Source organism: Arvicanthis niloticus, chromosome 20, assembly GCF_011762505.2.
Source record: "Arvicanthis niloticus isolate mArvNil1 chromosome 20, mArvNil1.pat.X, whole genome shotgun sequence".
In the NCBI taxonomy this organism is placed as follows: domain Eukaryota; kingdom Metazoa; phylum Chordata; class Mammalia; order Rodentia; family Muridae; genus Arvicanthis; species Arvicanthis niloticus.
The window spans coordinates 39,489,794-39,508,887 of NC_047677.1; the positions used below are offsets into that span (position 1 = coordinate 39,489,794).

Here is a 19,094-nt window from a genome sequence, read left to right on the forward strand (position 1 = left end):
TCCTCAGATGCTAGGATGTCGTGGTGGGCCAGTAAAGCAGTTGCTACCAGACTAGGGGTGCAGTAAAAGTGCCCACCATACCACCTCTAGGAGTAGCTGTGACCCCAGAAACCAAGCAGAAGCAAATAGAGAACAGGTAGGGGAGATGCCCCACAGACTGACTGGGGACACAGCCAGAAATGGTTTAGGGAGGTAGGCTGCAGCTTCTCGGAAGGGGCCTGAGGTGATGCCCAACAAGAGAAGCAGAGCATGATTGGACATGCTGTGGAGGCCAGGCAGAAGGCCGACTTCCGCCCTCCTGTTCTCACCCCAAGCATAGCATGACGTCTACAGTTACAGCCTAGAGTACCATGGTTCTTTCAGTGGTGGCGATTCGAGGTGGCAGGGTGCCACTGTGCACATGAGGCTCCAGTAATGCAGATCCCACTGTGAATCTGGGCCCAAGGACACTGGACCCATCAGTGGGCACAGGAGACTGGAGATGGGCACCAAGTCAAGAGACAAGGCAGGGCTTCCACCATCGCCTCTGATGTTGCTCTTTTGGATCCAAGTGCAAGACCCCCCTCCCTGGCCACCAGATCCTGTCGTCAGCCTCACTGGGGCAAGGTCCTGATTGTGATTGCCTGTGGTTCTTTGTCCCACCTCTGCCACAGAGCCACAGATGGTCCCAGAGCCTCTATCTCCAGACAGATTCAGGCAGGATACAGTACCTGCCTTCTCTTGCTGGGCCCTCATATTGAGAGGCCGTGTGCTGGAGCTACTGTGGCCATGCTGTGCCTTCTAACTGACCCTCTTGATTGGCTCCCAGGGCAGGTGTGCATATCCACTTTACCGGGATTTGGGGGTTCGATGCTCACACAAGGATAACACGCCCAGCATCAGGAATCCCTCTAGAGAACAGAAGGAAGTGACTAGCTCTGGGACTGCCTTTACTCCGAAGCCCCAAGTCTCCATGAGCCTACAAGCCACATGCACAGACGAGTGCCACAGCAGTCTTCTCTGAATCCTACTGGGCTGGTCCCAGGGGATGGGACCATGGGGACAAATGTTACATGAGGTACATCACCTCCCAGGAGACTGCAAAGTGATGACCAGTGTAGCTCTGGGGTCCTCAAAAAATAGAGGAGGTTGTCAGGAAACCTGAACTTGAAGCTACAGCAGAGCCTAGGGCTTCCCAGATACCTGCTCCTACCCCTTGTGCTGTCTGCCATCCTGTGAGCTAGGGCCTGGCTTCCATGATCGCTTGAGTCACCAACGCAAAGGCTTAGTCAGACAGGGTCCCCAGAGTATGAGAGGCACCAGTGGGGAAGTGGTCCAGGCAGCTGGCGTGGAAAGGAAGCCATGGTGCACACAGACAGCTTAAGACAAATGGGAAGAAGCTGAGGCAGTCTCCAGGATGACAGTTACCACCAGTAGGTGGTCCTTTGGCCCTACCTACTGCTACCCTTAAAGGTCTCCTGCAACTGAGCTCTTCTCTAAGCATTTCCTAAGAGGTCTGACTGACTCTTGGCCAGCAACTGCACTATTATATTAACAGCACCTTTAAACAGCCGAACCCTCCTAAGCTGGGCTGATCTGGGCCCAAGAACCCCCACTACTATCACCACAGTTGACCCATCGGAGCTAAGGGAACCAGCACCCCTACTCTGTGCTTCCTTACCCCCCTTATGGGCAAGGGGAGGCCCCCTTGTCTACCCCTAGACAGATCCCAGGATCCCTGCCAAGGCTCATCGCTCCGAGACCTCTATCTAGCATGAGAGACATGGCCCATGCGCTCAGGACATGCCCCGCCAAGCCTGCTCAATGAATTGAGGAATATGTGCTAATAGCCATATCTGATACAGAATTTGGAGTCAGAAGCAAAAGCCCCAATTATGACATCATTTATATGAGAAGTGACAGCTCCGTTCCCACTGTCATCTTTACAACGGCAGTTTCCAGGAATCCATTAGAGTTAATTATTCTCCCTGTAGAATGTAACATTCCTAGACCACTCCCCCCCCCCCACACACACACACACACTGATCTCACCCTAAGAACATCATATCCAGGTCTGGGGCTCAACTGCAAAGGAAGGCACCAGATGCTGAGCTTAGGACCCTGCTTCCTGTTTCTCAGCCGAAAGGCCAATTTAGACCACGCCAAGGCCTCGCTGTTCAGAGGTTTTGCCATTCTGTATTGGTCGTATCAACTCTAAACACTGGATTTGCAAAACAGTCTCCTGGGTAGCCAGGGACCCTCCATGACAGGTACCTCTGCCTGCCCTCCCCTCTCCTCACATCTGCTCCCTCCCCTAGCAGAGGCACTGCCAAAGCCTGTGCCTCAGAGAACACGGAGTCTAGAATGCTGGTTCCTACGTGATACCCTGGAACCTGGCCTCCAGGCCACTCCTTTGCACAGGAGTTACAAGTCCACAGCTCCTGTGAGGGACCTGGAGCACATTCCCTACCTCTCCGTGCCTCAGTTTCTCAAGAAAGTCGTGAAGTTTGCACAGGCAGAACCATCTGCTCGCAACCGTCATCACTGTCACTGTATTTGTTGGTAAAACTGCTGATGCCTGTGCCCACCTTGTCGGTGCCAGAGTCACTCACTGGCCAGTATCTTGGTTGGTGAGGATATAAAAACTGGTCTCCCGCATATCTAGGAACTTGGCTTGTTCACTTTATCTCAAAGTGCCGGGCAGCTTCCTCCAGCAGTGATTCCAGGTGTGGACAGCTACTTGTTTCAGAAATAAGATGTGTCCATGTCCTGGGAGGCAGGTGTGCTCCTTAAGACCTAGAGTCACTATACAACTTACATGTCCTCAAACAAGAAGAGAGGCAAAGTACGGAAGGGACCAGGGGCCGCACTCTGTCATTTGGTCACAACTCTTTCCTAGGATGTCACCTTCATGCTATGTGCAAGCCCACCTGCCTACTCAGCCTCCGTGGCCACTGAGTGTGAGTCCTTGAAGCCACTGAGAGGGAAAGGGACACGGTGCAGTGAGAAGCAGCTGTTCCAGCTTATGGAGGAGACATGGGCCATGCCACACGGCAGAACTAAGGTTTCAGAGGGACCGTGTGAAACTTGGAGAAATAGTTGAAGCTCATGTTGAAGACGTAGTTCCCAGGGGAAGACTTGAGCTTCTAAGTGTGGGCGTGGAGAAGGCCAGGAGCTAGCACTGTTTGAAATACATCAGTGTAAGCATGGAGGGTCCTGCGTCCCCAGGGTGCAAGCCAACTAGCCTGGGCACTGCCTCAGCCCTCATGCCACACAGTGAGGCTATTCAGAGGAAGGGTCCAGAAGAGGCAGGAAACCCTTAGACAATCAGGGACTGTTAGTTGTCCCTGGGGGAGATGGGGAGATGCTGATTTGACCTGAGTGAGGGGGGATTCCTGTCAGGAGCAGGATGCTATCTGGGGGGTGGGGGGGTGGCTAGCACTAGGTGGGTAGTCTCAAAAACTGAGTGCCCCTCCTGGTGGGGCTGTGAACCTAAATATCCATATTCATTCTCCCTCCCCTTTTCCCCCTCCTCCCTCTCTCTCTCCTCTCTCTCTCTCTCTCTCTCTCTCTCTCTCTCTCTCTCTCTCTCTCTCTCTCTCTCTCTCTCTCTCTCTCACTGTGAGACTAACAGACACACTTCCCTCCTCACAACCACAGAGTCGAATGGCGGAGAGCCTGCGTCTCTTCGACTCCATCTGCAACAACAACTGGTTCATCAACACCTCGCTCATCCTCTTCCTCAACAAGAAGGACCTCCTGGCGGAGAAGATCCGGCGCATCCCGCTCAGCGTCTGCTTCCCGGAGTACAAGGGCCAGAACACGTACGAGGAGGCGGCCGTCTACATCCAGCGGCAGTTCGAGGACCTGAACCGCAACAAGGAGACCAAGGAGATCTACTCCCACTTCACCTGCGCCACCGACACCAGTAACATCCAGTTTGTTTTTGACGCAGTGACAGACGTCATTATACAGAACAATCTCAAGTACATCGGCCTTTGCTGAGGAGCTGGGCACAGCCTGCTTGCCTGTGGTGAAACCCACGGGGTGTCAGAACCCCACACCTCATGCTAGAGAGGCCCGACCCAGGGGCAGAAAACAGGGGGGCTTGAAGAGAGTGTCCCCTCCCCACCCCCGGCCTCGGCCTCCTTGGCCCCACAAACATAAATATATTTGGATAGATTGCTAGGTAGGTAGACACACAAACACACACACACACAGACAGGCACACACACGCACACACATCTGGAGACGGCAACGTTCTCCAGAGCGTCAAGGTTTCCTCGAGTTTTAAAAAGCTGCTGTCACAAGTTCATTCCGGGGCCATCTTGCCCCTCCCCCACCCCCTTCACTCTGCCTTCCTGAGTTGGCCCTACTCTGCGCGGGAGGAAGGGCCCACCTTAGACTGCTGGGGAGAAGCTACAGAGCTGGGGCCAGGGCCGGCCAGCTGTGCCCATTGCCTGGGTGAAGGCCAGCTCACCAACTGAGCTCTGGACTGGGGACTACCGCTGACCAGGAAGGAGGCCCGGAGCAGGGACTGTGTAGCCTCCCTGCTAGCCACACCCGACTCAGACACTCTGCGTCACATTCATCCTGTACCTAGAACCGGAGGAAATAAGTGGACTGCTCTAACCAGACCTCCGACTACTGGTGGCTTTTACAAAAACAGCTAAAATGTATGCAGCAAAAATTAACACAGGATAATGAGTGTCACCGTTTATTTCAAACTAGGCCAGCTGGGTTTCTAGCTTTTCTTCTACTGGTCTGATGTTTTATAAATGGAAACCTGGTTTTTCTTCTCTGGCATCCTTTTTTTTTTTTTTTTTTTTTTTTTAATTTTTATTTTTGGCCAAATATTATGTTTCACAGAGGAAAAAAAAAACTACAGACAATTTCAGATGTGATTAGATATTCTTTTTTTAAAATGCAGATTTTCAAAACACATTTCATTTCAGGTGTCCCTTTTGTGTCTGGCTTGCTGAGTATAGAAGTTGTCACCTGGACGATTCTGCTCCTCGGCTCCAAAGAATTCTGGGGCGAATGTCCCACGCCAGCCTCATGGGACATATGTACATAAGCCTCTGCAATGTTCTCTTGTTATTGGTGCCGTTTTCTGCTTTGTTTTTATTTAAGAGAAATAAATGTGATGTATTTAAAAGAAGGTCCTTTACCTAAGAGCCAATGAACAATAGCTGAATGTCTTGGTATTTAAAGTGTAAATTATCTATGGCTTTGCCAAATGAAGGAAGCGGGCTAGGCAAGAGATGGCACTCCCCGGTCCCTACGCACTCCACGCCTGACATGGGCAGGGGGCTGCTCAGACTCCAGTGAAGGCACAGCTAGATTTGTGGCCTGAAGGAGGGAGGCCTGGCTGGGACTGTGCACTCCGGGCCTTCTAGCCCCAGGGCCCACAGACACTGGTCCTGAAAGAGCCTCGGCTGTGTATAAACACAAAGCCCTGCTACCAAGGGGATGGCACCACTGAATCCCTTGCCAAATCTCTCTCAGCCCTGTATTTGGTACCCGTGTGTGTCCGAGGTCACTGTACAGAACCGCAGCCAAGACGCTAAAGCTGTACGGAGAGGGGGAAGAGCCGGTGACCCATATAAAACTCGAAAGTTGTCTACTTTAAGAAATAAAATACCCTGAACGGAGCCAAACTCTGTCCCCGTGTGCTGTATGTGGCTCGTGTGTGGCTGAGCTCGGTGCTGTCTAGAGAAGCAGCTAGAGACGCCTTCCACCGTGAGGCCCCTCCCCCTCCCTTCACGTCTAGGTGCCCGCACAGCTAAAATCATTTGGGGGTTGAACGTCAAGCAAGGATAAACTTGAAGTTACAAAAGAGAAGAGAGATCTGCCAGGCCCCTGTGGCCTCCGGTGAGAGGAGGTTGCAGATGATGACGTCACTGGCCCCCTTCTGCACCCAAGGCCCCACCCAGCACTGCCCCAGCTTGTAACCTTCCTGGGACTCCTTTACCCCACAGATAACTCTCCAGGGGTGTGAGTTGGCAGATCCTATACTGCCCACTAACTGGCTTTGGCGTTCAGAGGCGCACGGCAGGGGGATGATTAGATCAGCGTGCCGGTAGAAGCCAAGGAGACATGCCGAACAAAGGACTCCTTCAGGTGCAGCCAGACGCTCTACAATTACAAAAATTAAACATGTCTCTGCCGATGACCCTGGTGACCACCTTACAGTCCAGGAAGTCCGGGAAGGAGTCTAAGATCAAGGTCAGGAATCAAGCGGTGAGGGGATTCTCTCAAGTCAGGGAAACGCACTGTTCTTGATGAGGAACCCAGGAGTAGGGTGACTGGATCATCACCCTTGAACTGCACCAGAATGGGGCAGGGTACCCACAAAGAGCTCAGAGTGACCCTAAAACCACTCTGTCTCTCCAAGGAGAACTCCAGACAGCCCTGTCGGGCAGCAGACAGCCACACAAAGGCGCTCAAATACAGACACATAGACCTGGGTGTCTCTGGTCCACGTTCTACCCTCCCACCCATGTGGGCGTCTCTCTCAAGTTCCCAAGTCACCAATGACAAGAGCCCAAGGGAAGGGAAGGGAAGGGGCTTTCGTTTAAGACGATAAAGATGTTCACCTGTAAGTCATTGAGACTTACTCTGTGCTTTTCATCCCAACTGTAAGCATCTTTAACCTAAAAATACACCACTGGCGGGAAAATAGATTCTACCTCCCTTGGTGTGTGCAGAGATGAGAGGAGGCCTGACCCCAGAGCCCCGTGGACATCTTTTCTCATGATCCCTCCCAGACCCTGCATTAGTTCCTTGTCCAGTCGCTACAATGAAAATACCCAATAAAGGCAGTTTAAGGAAGGAAGGGTTTTGTTTTGGCTCACAGTCTGATGTCGCAGGCCATCATGTCGAGGAAGCCACAGAGGCAAGAGCGTCTGGTCGCATCACATTCGTGGTCAGGGATGTCAGTGCGTGCTCGCTCCTATCCAGAACCCAGCGTGTGACATGGTGCTGCCCAGAGTCAAGGTGGGTTGGCCCTCTCCAATTTACCTAATCTTTCTCAAGCCTTGTCCAGTGGGTAGGCTAACCCATACAGAGCCTCAGGGAGCATGCTCAGACCATACCGACCCTCAATGAGCATGCCTAGACCGCACAGCCCCTTAGTGCGCATGCTCAGATCTTACCTTCTAAGAGATCCTTGATTCTGTCAAGTTAACAATCGAGATCAACCATCATCTCCTCCCCGGACGCCCATTTTGGGTACCATGCTGAGTTCACTGCCTGTCTGCTGTAGCTCGCCTGTGACAGTCCTTCCTCCCTTCCCTCTCACACTCCATTCTCACACTCCTCAACATGTCCATCCCTCAGGATCAGGCTAAAATCCATCTCAGCCTGTCTACGTGTTTTAATCCCTCCCTAGCTCACCTCCTTATACTTGCCCACTCCCAGGGCAGCATAGGCAAATTCCGCTAATTCGAGTCCATAAAATATAGCAGGTTCCACGGATTCATCCGCAAGGTAACCATCTGACCCATCTCCTTCCCCCTAAGGGCACAGGCTGACCTAAGAGACGCAGGAGAGGCCTACAGGGTAAATACCGATAGCCAGCTTTAGCAGGGAAATTGGTAACAGGCCTTCCAAAGGAAATTAAGTGAGAAGTTGGTGACAGGAACAGCTGACGGGGCTCGCCCAGGCTCTGCTGGTACTATCTAGCCTCCCCTCCCAAGACACACCGCCATCGGGGATCACCACCTTCCTCTGTGGCTTGTACGATCACTGATGCAGGGCATCCTCCATGGTTACAATGACGCTGGCTGCCCTCAACAGCTATGCTCCTCAGCGTACTCCTAAGAAGCTACGACCGTTGATTCTGCTTTACAAAGGGGGAAACAAAAGGACGTGGGAAGATGGCTCAGTTGGTAGGGTGCTTGCTGCTCAAGCGTGAGGATCCGGGTTCGGTTCCCAGCATTGGCGTGAAAAGCTGGGCATCATGGTGTGGGTTCGTGATCCCCGGTGCTGGAGAGGTGGGAAAGGCAAATCCAGGGTGCTTATTGCCCAGTCAGCCTTGCCTACATTTCAATAAAATACCCTGCCCCCCACCAAAAAAAAAAAAAAAAAAAAAAGGACAACTCCCAAGGACTAACATTCAAGGTTATCTGTTGCACACACACACACACACACACACACACACACACACACTCGCGCGTGCGCCTATGTGCACACACTCCAAAAATGGCAGAGACCCTAACGGGGACAAACAGTATGACAAATGACTTGGCTAGTCTACAGCAAGAAAGGATTGTGTGTAGTCTGTCTGGGACCTAGATAATACATAATACGAGACAGCCAGGGCAGAGAGTGTGCCCACATGGTACAGGGACAAATGTCATGGAGGGGGGCGGCACTACACCATGAGTAAGATAAGCAGCCTCCAGAGCCTGGGTGGCACCCTGAGGGACTCATCTCACCAATGGAGTCCTAACAAGGAGCCTCAAGACAGGGGTAGTTCCCACATCAGCTGCTAGCCAGCACAGCCTTGAGTCTGCCCCCAGGGGGACCAGTCCCTGTGGTAATTCCATTGGTAATAGGCTATTTTGAACCCCTGGAGACACTATCCAAACCTTAAGCCTGCTTTGCCCAAGAGAAAAACGTGAGGGTAAGTTCTGGGACCCTGGTCAGTCCTGACAGGGCTGGACAGGAAAGGGCTCTATCCCATTGGAGGTACCAGGGGAGGTACCCAGAAACTATGGTAGCAGGGAAATAAATAGGTCCTTGTTGTCAGGCATGACCCTAAAGGTCAGGGACAGGGCAATTTGGACTGCTGGGCTACGAACATATGTTGTTTTAAAACCAAAAATGCCTGCTGTTCAGTTTTGCCAGTGAAGACTCGGGAGTCAGATGCTGGGATGAAGGCCTGCTAGTTCAGAGAGACAGAGGGAGCACCCAGCTGACCTTCCTACTCTACTGAAATCCCAGAAGGAGAAAAGCTGCTTCCTCTCCATACTGTCTTTAATATCCTTCAACTCCAAAGAACCTCTTTCTCTCTCCTGGGTTTACGTATTTTCACTCTGTCAACCGGCTGCTTGCTCGGCCTCTTGACCTACCGTTGACTTTACTTAGCTCTTGTTTTATAGCAAGCTCCTGGATAAAGCGCCCCCTGCTGGTTATTCTGGGAACAGGTCAGACCTGGGTACCGCAAGGATTCAGAACACTGGCGATGCCATGGGAGAGGTTGCGCTAGGTCTGAGCCACACAACTCTCTGTTTACAATAAACAGAAAGCTCGTGGGTTAAAAGGGGTAAATGCTCGGGTTGATTTTCCAGTTCACAGTCTTGGGGTCCAAAACGTGATTAACTATCCTGCAACAGACATAGGTGTGGTGTCAGAACGCAAGAGAAGGTTGCCTGCCTGGGACTGAGGTGTCCATTGAAGGGAGAGTTTCTCCATCAGTCCGTCACTTCAGGGAATGGCCGGACCATACAGGTTCATTCCCCTGTGAAAACAGCTGCCTAGATCCCATTCAAGCCCACTCAAGCCCAGACCCCAGGGCAGTCCCTCCCCCGCCCCCAGCATCTCAACCTAGCCAGGTTCAAAACCACATGCAAACATGTGGTGCACCCCCTCCCACTGAGACCTAGGCATGTTGCAAAATCGAGGAATGGTTTCCACAGGCGGAGGCTCTGCTCCATCAGTGGCTGTTTGTGATGACTTCTGGTTAGTCAGGGCCTGACCCTAGTCCAGGCATCCCACATCAGGGTCAGAGACAGCCCGTTATACTACCACCACTACATCTGGGCCAGAGTCTGAGAGCCAGGCACAACAGGAGGGAGTTACATGAAAATGGGCCAGGCCAAACTCACCCAGATACCCAGCCACTGCCTGACGCAGAAGACGATCTTGGGTGGGCACTCAAGGCCACTAGTTTCTAGGGGATGTGGCCTGGCAGCTCCTTTGTGGCATTTACCTATTCTATTTTGGTTTCTCCTCTCATAACAGGGCAACAACCCCTTAGGACATGAGACAGGCACAGGCCCTAGTCCTGGTGCGCCCCCTGCTGGTTATTCTGGGAACAGGTCAGACCTGGGTACCGCAAGGATTCGGAACACCGGCGATGCCATGGGAGAGGTTTGAAAAACAAAACAGAAAACTTCTAATGCTGCCATTGACAGGAAAGAAACCCCATAATATATGCTGCAAGCTAGCAATTCAGGCTCCAGCCAACTAGCAACTGCCCAAAGTCACATACTGATAAGAGGGACCTTGAAGAGGAAATACATGCCCCACCCAAAGCCCAGCGAGGACACTGTGTGAGGTACCGCCACACTACTGAACCCAAAAGACACAGCACCAAAGTGATCCCAAGATGGACCTCCCCAGGCATCGACCACACTGCCTCACTTCCTTTGCCAAGCCCCTGATGTCAATCTCTCCACCAGGCTGCCTTCTGGGCACCATACCCACAGTGATCAGCACCCATCAAGGCTAATATTAATGGTTTATACTGAGGCCTCCAGAAAAGCTTGTGTTGGTTGGGCTTGTCAGCACAGCAGACTCCCCACACTTCTCCTGTTGTTTGGGTTCTACAGGGAGATGGGAAGCATCCGAGAGAACCCAGGACACCCAGAGCTTTCAGAACCCTCCCTGGTAGTACTGATTGGCGGTGAGGTCTAGAAGGAAGACGGGCAAAGCTCCGTTGGGGGTACGACCTTTGCCAGCTGAACGGGAAAAGTAAAGTTGCTTGTTTCCTAGGAGATGCGGCATAATGTCTTCGGGAACTCAGGATAAGTGGAACTGTTTTCTCTAGCGATCCTACCTCAGGGGGGAAACACAAAGGAAAGGCTGGTGACACCAACTTCCAAATGAAGAACTTGAAGGCCCACTGAATAGATAAAGAGAAGCTTACCTATCTCAGTTACTTTTCCTATCGCTGTGTTAAAACACTCTTGACAAAAGCAGTCTCGGGACAGAAGGGTTTATTTGGTCCCGGACCCCAGAGCGGTCGGTTACAAGGGAAGACACGGCAGAGGGGGTCTGAGGCAGTTGCCACGTTCATGTTCTTGCTCAATTAGAAGGCAGAGAGTGAACAATATGTGAATCCCATGCACTTTCTCCTTCTCTTCGGGATCCCAGTCCAGCAGCCCAGGGCTTGATACCCCACACAGTGGGTGGGTCTTCTTGCCCCAAAGAACATACCCAAGATGGTCCCTCACATGCATGCCCAGAGCCCATCTTCTAGGTGATTCTAGAGCTCACCAAGTTGACAGTTGAGTAGAAAGGGAACTTACTGGCAAAGTGGATCCCAGTTCCCCCAGAGGCACTGGGCAGAGAGGAGCCTGATGTAATGCCAAGCAGAGAGATGTTCGTTCTCATTGGTCATGCCCGTGGGCAACACCATACAACAGCGCTCTTCCAAAGCATACCGTTGGATTAGCTGACAGGATGGCACTGGCTGGGGGCGGGGAGGAGGGAAGGCAGGCTCAGAAGCAGTTCTGATATCCTGCAAAGGTGAAGCAGGAGTGCATCTGAGGTGTGGTGGCTTGAATATGCTTGGCCTGTGGAAAGTGGTACCATGGGGAGCCGTGGCCTTGTTGGAGTGGGTGTGGCCTTGGTGGAGGAAGTGAGTCAGTGAGTGTAAGGGTGGGATTTGAGGTCCTATGCTTGAGCTCCGCCCAGTGTGGAACAGAGTCCCCCTCCTGGCTGCCTGTGGAAGACAGTCTCCTGCTGCCTTCGGATCAAAATACAGAACTCTCAGCTCCTTCTCCAGCACCATGTCTGACTAGATGACGCCACGCTCCCACCATGATGATAATGGACTGAACCTCTGAAACTGTAAGCCAGCCCCTATTAAATGTTGTCCTTTATAGGAGTTGCTTTAATCATGGTGTCTCTTCACAGCAATAAAACCCTAACGGAGACATGAAGGCAGCATCCCCTTCGCTAGCAGACTCTAGGAGCATCCCTCTTGTGTACAATACGAGAATGTGCACAGATGCCCACTACTATTTCCCTATGCAACTCAGAAGTGGAAACAGCCAACATGGAAACATGTCATAAAACATTCAAATGGCGCCGGGCGGTGGTGGCGCACGCCTTTAATCCCAGCACTTGGGAGGCAGAGACAGGCGGATTTCTGAGTTCGAAGCCGGCCTGGTCTACAGAGTGAGTTCCAGGACAACCAGGACACAGAGAAACCCTGTCTCGAAAAACAAACAAACAAACAAACAAAAAACAACAACAACAACAACAAAACATTCAAATGGCATACGATACAACGTGAGCACATCTCAAAATTATAGCATTAGGGCCAGTGAGGTGGCTCTGCAGGTAATGGCACTGCAGAGTTGCCACACAATCCTGGTTACCTAAATTCTATCCCTGGAATCCATGTTGTTAAAAAAGTGAATGCAGTAGCAGGCATCCGTAATCCAAGCATTCCTAAGGCAAAAATGGAAGGGGGAACCAGAATTACCCAGAAGTCCATGGGCCAGTTAGCCCAGAGTATGCAGGACAGCAGCATGAACCAGATCTTACCTCAGCAAGTCAGAAGGCAAGAACCAACTCCCCAAAGTTCAAAAGTTGCCCTCTGCCCACCACACATAAGTCATAACACACACACCACATACCATCAGCATCCTCATCACCATCATCAACTGTGGTGCTCTGTGGAGATATACATCACAAATATAATAATAATCTTTAAGCCGGGCGGTGGTGGCGCACGCCTTTAATCCCAGAACTTGGGAGGCAGAGGCAGGCGGATTTCTGAGTTCGAGGCCAGCCTGGTCTACAGAGTGAGTTCCAGGACCCTGTCTCGAAAAATAATGATAATAATAATAATAATAATCTTTAAATGTATACTATTACTTCTTGGGTATTTTTTTTTGTTTTTTTTTTGAGACAGGGTTTCTCTGTGTAGCCCTGGCTGTCCTGGAACTCACTTTGTAGACCAGGCTGGCCTCAAACTCAGAAATCTGCCTGCCTCTGGCTCCCAAGTGCTGAGATTAAAGGCGTGCGCCACCACCGCCCGGCTTCTTGGGGTATTTTTAAGCTGCCAAGGGATACATGCAGCAAGACCCACTTAACAGAGATTTAAAATATGCAAAACAACATTATACATTTTTATATACGATATATGTGGTTAAAAAAAAAAAAACTCTATGTACATGTTGCAGGGTTATAGTCACCAAATTGTTAGTATATCAGGGGAGACCAATAGGAAGGGAACTCTATGGGAAGAGATCCAGGGAGTACTTGAACTGTATCTATGCCTTAAGTGGGTACATACAATCAGATGTCTCTTGGCAGCAAAATAGACGAACTCTAATGCTCACTTAGTGCAAATCTGAGCCTTCAAAAGTCACTTTTGATGCAGCAATGAATCACTAAATGAAAGCATGTAAAACCTTTGAAATAGTATAAACTGGATATTCACATTCTCAGCAAGCTTTAAGAGTCATAGACTAAACTGGGAATGAACACTCCATGGTGGAGTTATGGGTCGGCACATGGGAAAGCCTTGGTTCAATACCAGCGTCCCCATAAAGAAAAAGTACCAAACAACCCAGCACATGACCTCAGAAGGGGTCACCCTGAGGAAGAGGAACCTGGACTGGGGCCTGTGGAAAGGCTTGGAAAGTGTTGGTAACAGGGCTACAGGGCTTCTTCTTTGTGTTTATTTATTAGAAGTTAACCAAATGTTGACTTATTTGCGTTTTTAGAGGTGGACTATGGGATAGAACTTGGGGTCTTTATCCTACTTCTGAACTATGTTCCAAACTTTGTAAAACACATCAGCGCTTGGGAGGCAGAGGCAGGATCATCTCCGAGTTTGAGGCCAGCCTGGTCTACAGAGAGAGTTCTGAGACAGCCAGGGCTACACAGGGAAACCCTGTCTCAGGGAAACCCCCCCCCCCAAGAAAAATTGTTTTGTTATATCTTAACAAAAAGGTAACTTTGTTGCTGCTGCTGCTGCTGCTACAGATTCGAAACAAAGTCTTACTCTGATATCTAGGCTAATTCTCCTCTCTGCTCAGGCTCTGGAGTAGCTGGGGATACAGCCTGCACCCATGTCCAAGACTGTGACCTACGGCCCAGCACAAACTGACCAGAAGCGGACCAGTGGTCTACCAGATCCCATGTGTGATGCAACCCTACCTTCCGGCAACTGCGCCAGATGTTTGTATGCCTGATGCAGGTTCTCCCGGCAGAGGGTCTGGTGATCACTCAGCAGGAGCGACAGGGCTAGGATGATGTCATGATTTAAGAAGCCAACTCTAAAGAAGGGAGGATGGGTTTAGACATAAGAAGACCATTTCAGTTTTCTTCTCTTAAGATATATTTATTTTATGTGTATGGGTGTTTTGCTTGCGTGCGTGCGTGCGTGCGTGCGTGCGTGTGTGTGTGTGTGTGTGTGTGTGTGTGTGACATGTACAGGTGATGCCCAAAGAAGTCAGAAGGAAGCACTGGATCCCCTGGAACTGGAACCACCATGTGGGTGCTGAGAACCAAACCCAGGTCCTCTGAAAGAGCCACAACCTTTCATTTGTAACTACTGGGCAAATCTCTCCAGACCCAATTTTAGTTCTTTTAATAGCCAAATACTGTTCTATTATGTAAACACAGCACAGTTTCATTATCCACTTGTTGGTTTATGGGGGTGGAGGTTGTTTCTGTTTCGTGGCCATTGTGAATAAAGCAGCAAAGAACACAAATGGTCAGTTATTTCTACCGTAGGATACAGAGTCCTTTGAGTATGTGCCCAAGGGAATATAGGGCTGGACCGTGTGATACATCTTTTTCTAGCCTTCTGGGGAACCGCCACACTGATTTCCGTGGTGGCTGCGCCCAGTGTGCACTCCTACCGGCTGTGAATAAATGTTTCTCTTTCCTTACATCCACACTAACATTCACCATCGTTTTTATTCTCTCTCTTAACCATCATGACGGGAGTAAGTTGAAATCCCAAGGTAATTTTAATATGCATTTCCCCATAGCCAAGTATTCCAAAAGTGTTTTGAAATGCTTCTCGGCTATTTGTGTTTCATCTTTTGAGAACTCCCTGATTAGTTCTGGGCCTCCTTTTTTAACCTGGGTTGTCTTCTTGAAGTTTGGTTTTTTGTTGGTGGTGGTGGTGGTGGTTTTTTGTTTTGGTTTTTTGTTTGTTTGGGTTTTTTTGAGTTCTCTATATAGTCTAGCTATGACTGGTATAGCTCATAAATAATTTTTCCCAATTCTGTAGAATTCTGCTTCTTCACTTGAACGATGGTTTTCTTGGCTTTGTAGCTTCCTGAGGTCCCGTTTATTACTTATTGGTCTGAACGCCAGTGAGCTCAAGTATATTCCCTCCTATCAGATTCAAGGTACCAGGTCTTTCGTTGAAGCCCCTTGAACCGTTTGGAGTTGAGTTTTGTGTGGGGTGAGAAATAAGGTTATAGTTCCATTCTCCTACACGTAGCTATCTAGGGTCCAGCTGAAACAGGTACAAAGAGGTCTCTAAAAGATCAGAACTTTCTGCTTTCAAATGTAAGAAGCCCAGAGCCAGGGGCTAACATAAAGATTAGTCTGGACCAGAACCAGAGTACAGCTTGGAGGTAGGGCACCTGTGTAGCATGCATGAATCCCTGGATTTAACCCCAACACCAAAAGAAAGGTTTGGAAGAGAATCCCGCTCAGTCACCATAGAGACAACCAAACTGCCCTACAAAGAGAATTGTCATCCACAAACAGAGGTGCCACCAGAGACCGGTGCTCTTGGTAAAAGAGCACTCGGGGTCACTCAAGGACATCTACCCTGGAGTGGAATAGTACAATTCCTAACCATGACATCATCACTAGCTGCCCACCTGCCTATGTTATGGGTGGCCATGATGTACAGCACCTCAGTGGTCTTTATCCGTACCAGGTTATCATCATCCTTCAGCAGATCCTTCAGGCTCTCCAGGCAGCCTGCGGGGACAGGAAAACGTTTGAACATCTGCCAGCCCAAAGAAAATCAGCTAGAAGTCAACGCATGACCCTGTGTTAGGTAACAGGAAAGTTCTAAAGGTCTGTCCTTTGGCTTTGCAGGAATCAAGCCAATGGCACAGCATTTGTTAGTAGAAGGGGCGCACACCCAGAGACAATCTCATTTAAGCCTCCTCATAATTCTTCCATCCCCACTCCTGGTATTCATTCATTCATTCATTCATTCATTGAGACAATGTCTTACTATATAGCTCTGGCCATTCTGGAACTCACCATGTAGACCAGGCTGACAACCTCAAACAGAAATCCACCTTCCTCTGCCTCCTGGATATTGAGAATAAAGACATGTGGCACTGCACCCAGCCTTGTGTGTCCCTCAGCCCCGCCCCCCCACCCCCAGCCCCAGAGCCCAGGACCGAACCCAGGACCTTTTGCTTGCTAGGCAAGCACTCTACCACTGAGCTAAATCCTCAACCTTTCTTTTTTTTTCCTATTAGTTCCTCCTCTTGTAGTCAGCCCTGGGGTTAAAAGAAAAAAAAAAAAAAAAACTTTGCCCTTGATATTTCTTTGATCTCAGGAGAGACGTGAGGTCAGATTGGAAACCAGCTGCCTGTATGCCTCTCTTGCTGAAGGCTCTGAAGTCAATTCTCAGCACCCACATGAGGCAGCTCACAACCACATATAACTGCAGCTCTGGGGATCAGATGCCCTCTTCTGACCTCCACACGCACTTACATTCACAAGCACCTACCTATAGTAGTATATCCCCCCCCACCCCTGCTACATTTTACAATAAACTCAGTAATTTGGGAGGAGCTAATGTGGGAGGAGTAAGGAGAGGAAGAGGAGAAGGAAGAGGAGGAGCTGGAGGAGGAGAGAGGGAGGAGCCATGGAGAGCCTCAGGTCCAGGATGGTCCTGGGTAACGATTTGTATCTTAAGGTTAGATATTGGGAAACATCTTTAATTGTGTGGGCATCTTGTTAATTGAGCATTTTCAAATATATAAAGCTATTGGATAATAATTGACCATTAGAGTCTCATTTCTACCGGGTACCATGTGGATGGTGGGATGGTCTGGGCTCAGCTAAGCATTGTGGAGATTGCAGATTCATCTCCCACACTGGTGTCTTGTGGGTGCCAGGGCCATTTGCTCCTGGCCTGAGCCAGTGGCCTGAGCCGAGCAGCAGCAGGAACACGCTGCTGCTTGTGGTCTCAGGCCTAGCCTAGTCGGGAACATGGCGCGCCCCATAACAACAATCAAGATTGGGTGCCACCAGTTTAAATATTATCATTAACACATACCCACCTACAGACACATAGGCATAATGAAAAAGAAAAAAAAAGATACATTCCACAAACCAGTCACCATGCCTTGATTTGGCTAGATTTAGGGATGTCAGATTTAACATACAAAGATCCAGCTTAAATTTTTTAAGATTTGTTGGGGGCCGACTTTTAGCAGAAAGCGGCTATCAGCTTTGCAGCCATTTTGAGCCATATACCCTGACATGAGACTTGGATTACAATAGCCTACTACAGCTGAGCATACTCCAATAATCTTGGTTTAGATACCTTGAGATTAAAGGTGCATGAGATTAAAGCTGTGTGAGATTAAAGGTGTGTGACTTAAGAGTATGACTTAGAAGTATAGAGATCAGAGTTAGAGACAAGACCTAAGGGCATGATTAAAGGTGTAACTTAGAGGCGTGGCTTAGAAGTAAGACATATAAAAGGCAGAGACAGAACAGATCAGAAGACAGACTATAGAAGACAGAACCAGACAGACTATAGAGGGAGAATCAGACAGGAGACACTTAGAGGAAGAGAGACTGAAGAATAAACGGGATTGAATCACACCCTGTCTGGTCTCCATTCTTTGAGTCTGCCCTCACCCTTGCTCTTGCTGAACCCCGACCCACAGACCGGAGCAGCAGCTTGGGCCAGGATACAGTAGCAGGCAAACGCGGGGCGGCCTGGGCCTCAACATTTTGCCTGGGCTGCAACATTTATTTTGGCCGCCCCAACGTGGGGCTAGTGTGGACCCCAACATTATTTTGGTGCCTGAACAGGGACTCGAGTTTGGGCCCCAACATTATTTTGGCGCCTGAACAGGGACTCGAGCTTGAGCCCCAACATTATTTTGGTGCCCAACGTGGGGCTAGTGTGGACCCCAACATTAAAGATTTACTTTATATTATTTAAAATTATATCTAGGTGTGTGTGTGAATGCACATGGAGGACAGAGACCTAGGTTCTTTGGAACTGGTGTTGCAGATGGTTGTGTGCTCGCTGGTGTCAGAGCTGGGATCTGAACTCAAGTCCTCTGGAAAAATAGCAAGTACTGTTGAGCACTGAGCCATCTCTCCAGCCCCTCTTATTTAATTTATAGGTTAGGTAACCTTAGACTCACACCCCTCTCCTGAACACTGGGTTTCAGACCTGTAGGTTGAGAATGTTCCCTCTCTTGGGGGGTAGTGCTGCACTTGGGGGCACTGCTGGCCTGAAATCCAGCTTAATAAGTAGCAGCTCTTACTACTGATGTCATCTGATGTCTGAGCTACACCAGGCCCTCCCTTCCTGCGCCCCCCCCCCACACACACCTGGCATAATTACCTGGAGTGTGATACTCTCACCTATGTTGATGGCCTCGTAGACATACTCAGGATCGTGCATGAGGTCACACAGAGCCACTACGGCTTTCTGCCTTGTCAGGAGATCCTCTGATTGTAGCTCCTCATTCAGCTTGCGCAAGGCCCGACAGCCATATGCAATGGCAGCTTTTGTGGGGTCAATGTCAGGAGGCATATACATGGAGATCCGGGCATGAGCCATCTTTCCACACCTGCCAAAGGGCTTTGGAAATGAAACTCTGTAGAAACTGATTTTAAAAAAAAAAAACCTGTCATTATTATTATTATCGTGTGGAAGCTTATCCATCTCAGCCTCAAAACTGTCTGTGAAGACAAAACAGGATGGTGGTTACTTTCATCTGGATTTACTGAGGAGCAAACAGAGGCTGACCAGATTTCTCAAGGTCACAGCACAAGTGTGGCCCAATGACAGAAGAAACTTTCTCGGGATACTTGGTAGATTGGTTCCTTAGTCACAGGCACCAAAACGGGGAGCGGCGGGGTGAGGGGGCGCTCGGGAGGGAGGGCGGGAAGGGGTAGGCCAATCA

At 49.9% G+C, this 19,094-nt stretch overlaps 2 protein-coding genes across 5 annotated transcripts in view; one reads left to right on the plus strand and one right to left on the minus strand.

The window, feature by feature from the left end:
- Positions 1-5,639, plus strand: part of Gnaz (G protein subunit alpha z) — a 49,763-nt gene extending 44,124 nt beyond the window's left edge. For both annotated transcript variants that reach the window (XM_034524907.2, XM_076916942.1), the window contains exon 3: positions 3,640-5,639. In XM_034524907.2, the coding sequence (XP_034380798.1) occupies positions 3,640-3,984 (345 nt within the window). In that variant the 3' untranslated portion in view covers positions 3,985-5,639. The remainder of the gene's footprint in view (positions 1-3,639) is intronic.
- Positions 1-19,094, minus strand: part of Rsph14 (radial spoke head 14 homolog) — a 74,830-nt gene that overhangs the window by 54,549 nt on the left and 1,187 nt on the right. For 2 of the 3 annotated variants that reach the window (XM_076916940.1, XM_076916941.1), the window contains exons 2-4: positions 18,517-18,794; positions 15,795-15,897; positions 14,107-14,225 (exon numbers count right to left, since the gene is read on the minus strand). In XM_076916940.1, the coding sequence (XP_076773055.1) occupies positions 14,107-14,225; positions 15,795-15,897; positions 18,517-18,794 (500 nt within the window). The remainder of the gene's footprint in view (positions 1-14,106; positions 14,226-15,794; positions 15,898-18,516; positions 18,795-19,094) is intronic. The other variant, XM_034524904.2, reaches the window with a different exon arrangement.